The following is a 4,425-nucleotide window of genomic DNA, read 5'->3' as shown; positions in this document are numbered from 1 at the left end:
TTTTATCGATTTATTATTTCCACTGATTCAATAATTCTATTGATGTATTTGTTTTATCGATTTACTAGTTCCAATTAGTTTCAATTCTATTGATGCATTTGTTTCATATATTTACTATTTCCACTGATTCAATAATTCTATTGATGTATGTGTTTCATATATTTACTAGTTTCACTGATTCAATAATTCTATTGATGTATGTGTTTTATCGATTTACTAGTTCCACTGATTCAATAATTCTATTGATGAATGTGTTTTATCGATTTACTAGTTCCACTGATTCAATAATTCTATTGATGAATGAGTTTCATCGATTTACTAGTTCCACTGATTCAATAATTCTATTGATGTATGAGTTTTATCGATTTACTAGTTCCACTGATTCAATAATTCTATTGATGAATGTGTTTTATCTATTTACTAGTTCCACTGATTCAATAATTCTATTGATGAATGTGTTTTATCGATTTACTAGTTCCACTGATTCAATAATTCTATTGATGAATGTCTTTTATCGATTTACTAGTTCCACTGATTCAATAATTCTATTGATGAATGTGTTTTATCGATTTACTAGTTCCACTGATTCAATAATTCTATTGATGTATGAGTTTTATCTATTTACTAGTTCCACTGATTTAATTATTCTATTGATGTATGAGTTTCATCGATTTACTAGTTCCACTGATTCAATAATTCTATTGATGTATGAGTTTTATCGATTTACTAGTTCCACTGATTTAATAATTCTATTGAAAAATGTGTTTTATCGATTTACTAGTTCCACTGATATAATAATTCTATAGATGTATGAGTTTTATCGATTTACTAGTTTCCTCTGATTCAATAATTCTATTGATGAATGTGTTTTATCGATTTACTAGTTCCACTGATTCAATAATTCTATTGATGTATGAGTTTTATCGATTTACTAGTTCCACTGATTCAATAATTCTATTGATGAATGTGTTTTATCGATTTACTAGTTCCACTGATTCAATAATTCTATTGATGTATGAGTTTTATCGATTTACTAGTTCCACTGATTTAATAATTCTATTGAAGAATTGTTTTATCGATTTACTAGTTCCACTGATATAATAATTCTATAGATGTATGAGTTTTATCGATTTACTAGTTCCACTGATTCAATAATTCTATTGATGTATGAGTTTTATCGATTTACTAGTTCCACTGATTTAATAATTCTATTGATGTATGTGTTTTTATCGATTTACTAGTTCCACTGATTCAATAATTCTATTGATGTATGTGTTTTTATCGATTTACTAGTTCCACTGATTCAATAATTCTATTGATGTATGTGTTTTATCGATTTACTAGTTCCACTGATTCAATAATTCTATTGATGAATGTGTTTTATCGATTTACTAGTTCCACTGATTCAATAATTCTATTGATGTATGTGTTTTATCGATTTACTAGTTCCACTGATTCAATAATTCTATAGATGTATGAGTTTTATCGATTTACTAGTTCCACTGATTTAATAATTCTATTGATGAATGTGTTTTATCGATTTACTAGTTCCACCGATTCAATAATTCTATTGAAGAATGTGTTTTATCGATTTACTAGTTCCACCGATTCAATAATTCTATAGATGTATGAGTTTTATCGATTTACTAGTTCCACTGATTTAATAATTCTATAGATGTATGAGTTTTATCGATTTACTAGTTCCACTGATTTAATAATTCTATTGATGAATGTGTTTTATCGATTTACTAGTTCCACCGATTCAATAATTCTATTGATGTATGAGTTTTATCGATTTACTAGTTCCACTGATTTAATAATTCTATTGAAGAATTGTTTTATCGATTTACTAGTTCCACTGATATAATAATTCTATAGATGTATGAGTTTTATCGATTTACTAGTTCCACTGATTCAATAATTCTATTGATGAATGTGTTTTATCGATTTACTAGTTCCACTGATTCAATAATTCTATTGATGTATGTGTTTTATCGATTTACTAGTTCCACTGATTCAATAATTCTATTGATGTATGTGTTTTATCGATTTACTAGTTCCACTGATTCAATAATTCTATTGATGTATGTGTTTTATCGATTTACTAGTTCCACTGATTCAATAATTCTATTGATGTATGTGTTTTATCGATTTACTAGTTCCACTGATTCAATAATTCTATTGATGAATGTGTTTTATCGATTTACTAGTTCCACTGATTCAATAATTCTATTGAAGAATGTGTTTTATCGATTTACTAGTTCCACTGATTCAATAATTCTATTGAAGAATGTGTTTTATCGATTTACTAGTTCCACTGATTCAATAATTCTATTGAAGAATGTGTTTTATCGATTTACTAGTTCCACTGATTCAATAATTCTATAGATGTATTTGTTTCATCGATTTACTAGTTCCACTGATTCAATAATTCTATTGATGAATGTGTTTTATCGATTTACTAGTTCCACTGATTCAATAATTCTATTGATGTATGAGTTTTATCGATTTACTAGTTCCACTGATTCAATAATTCTATTGAAGAATGTGTTTTATCGATTTACTAGTTCCACTGATTCAATAATTCTATTGATGTATGTGTTTTATCGATTTACTAGTTCCACTGATTCAATAATTCTATTGATGTATGTGTTTTATCGATTTACTAGTTCCACTGATTCAATAATTCTATTTATGTATGTGTTTTATCGATTTACTAGTTCCACTGATTTACTTGCTCTATTGATTAATAATCCTACAGATTTATGTGTTTCATTGGATTTTTTGTTCCACTGATTTAGTAAATTCACTGATTTATATGTTTTATCGATTTCCTAGATAACATTCGTTTAATAAATCCATGGATGTATGCGTTTCATTGGTTTACTAGTCCCATTGAACTACTAGTTCCATTTATATCCCCATTCCTACTTGCATTGATTTTTTTAGTTCAATCGATCTGTTTATAACTTTGATTTACTAGTGACATTGATTTACTTATAACATTGATTTTCTGTGAAATCCCCTACTGGAAACACATATTCATCTCTACATGTATTCCATGCTTCCAAAAATGTATGCTCAAATACGTTCACTCTTAAAGGAATGTTAACAAATCCTTACACACGGTGATAATCTCTTTATTTTCACTTTTCATTCAAATGTCATTTATTCCAAGTTTGATGACCATGATGACATAGTTCTCATGACGTTAGCGTATTAGACTGACCTTACACAATTTAATAACCCAATCAGAGCACGAGATCTTTGCTTATAAAGAAAGAATTCTGTAGCACATTTTTTTTTCACTCAAAACCAAAAAAAAATTCTCTATGTTCATATCTACACAGTCCAAATTGTGTACGTAATTAAAGACACTATGAATACAGATATGTTGCAAATTAGTTGCGTCCCTTTACCAGTTGGCCCATCGTCCGTTTTTGACTCTCCGAAATCGCATGCAGTTCCTAAAACATCAAAACAAAATATATAGATATATTTAAAAATAAAAAAATGAACCACTTGAGTGACACAGTTTAAGTTTAATTTCATTTTTTTAACTGTAAAGAATAATCCATTAAACTCTTAAACATACTAATAACAATAAATGAACTTAGATTTTTAGTCGTATTTTGGATGAACAATATACATGTATAAAGTTATGATGGAGAAAGAGAGCATATTGAGAAAAAAACAAAGTATATTAACCTTTTTACGCTAAATATCTTTAATGGTCTGGAAAGATGGACAAGTCCGTTGATCATTTTAGGGGAAATTATAAAATATGTAGAGACTGAAAGACAATGATCAAACGGCACGGATGGGCTGGGCATTCTTGGTTTGCACTGGTCTCATCCGGATGTCATCGGTATATAATGTATTCACATAACGAAAAGCAACCTCATTGTTAAATGTTGCTTGCAATTCTTACCTTTTTCACAATCGCATACTTTTCCTTTCCAACCACTTGCACATATGCATTCAAAGTCTCCTTTGATGTTATTGCATTTACCATTGTTTAAACACGGGTTGATGGTATCTACAAAAATATATATTTATAAATAACGTGTTAGTTTATTTTAATGTTTCATCACTAGCACTGTGCACTTTTATCATATGGCATTGCTTGTTTACAGTGTATTATCATCATTATGTATTTCGTATGTATGTAGTTAAAGCTTAATGAGGGTCCATCCGCCCTTTCGGGCACAAAATGCAGCTTGCCCTGTCGAGTACGGACCCCGGACATGTCACCAGTCATGTCCTTAAAGAGTTAATTTTGAAGCACAAAATGGTGATAATTTACCTCCATGCAATTTCCACGGAGTATTAGCCAAAGATATGAATTTTGAGCCAAAATTAGGTCACTGTACGGCGGTCAATGAGAACCTAAATGTACAGTAACCTGTGACAATAGGAAAGGTG

The 4,425-nt window shown here is 29.2% G+C and overlaps 1 protein-coding gene across 1 annotated transcript; it reads right to left on the bottom strand.

Annotated features, from left to right (window-relative positions):
- Nucleotides 1-3,342: 3,342 nt before the first annotated feature.
- On the bottom strand, nucleotides 3,343-4,039 carry LOC132745842 (neurogenic locus notch homolog protein 1-like; the record flags this gene model as incomplete). Its single annotated transcript, XM_060734835.1, is given in 2 exon segments — nucleotides 3,343-3,467; nucleotides 3,932-4,039. Coding segments are annotated over 2 exon segments (233 nt in total), but the record flags the coding sequence as incomplete, so codon positions are not given.
- Nucleotides 4,040-4,425: the final 386 nt, after the last annotated feature.

The sequence above is a fragment of the Ruditapes philippinarum genome, unplaced genomic scaffold (genome assembly GCF_026571515.1).
Source record: "Ruditapes philippinarum isolate M1 unplaced genomic scaffold, ASM2657151v2 ctg11824_1_1_1_1, whole genome shotgun sequence".
NCBI classification, from domain to species: Eukaryota; Metazoa; Mollusca; class Bivalvia; order Venerida; family Veneridae; genus Ruditapes; species Ruditapes philippinarum.
The sequence above is the reverse complement of the archived record's forward strand: the minus strand, read 5'-3'. Positions and strand labels throughout refer to the sequence as shown.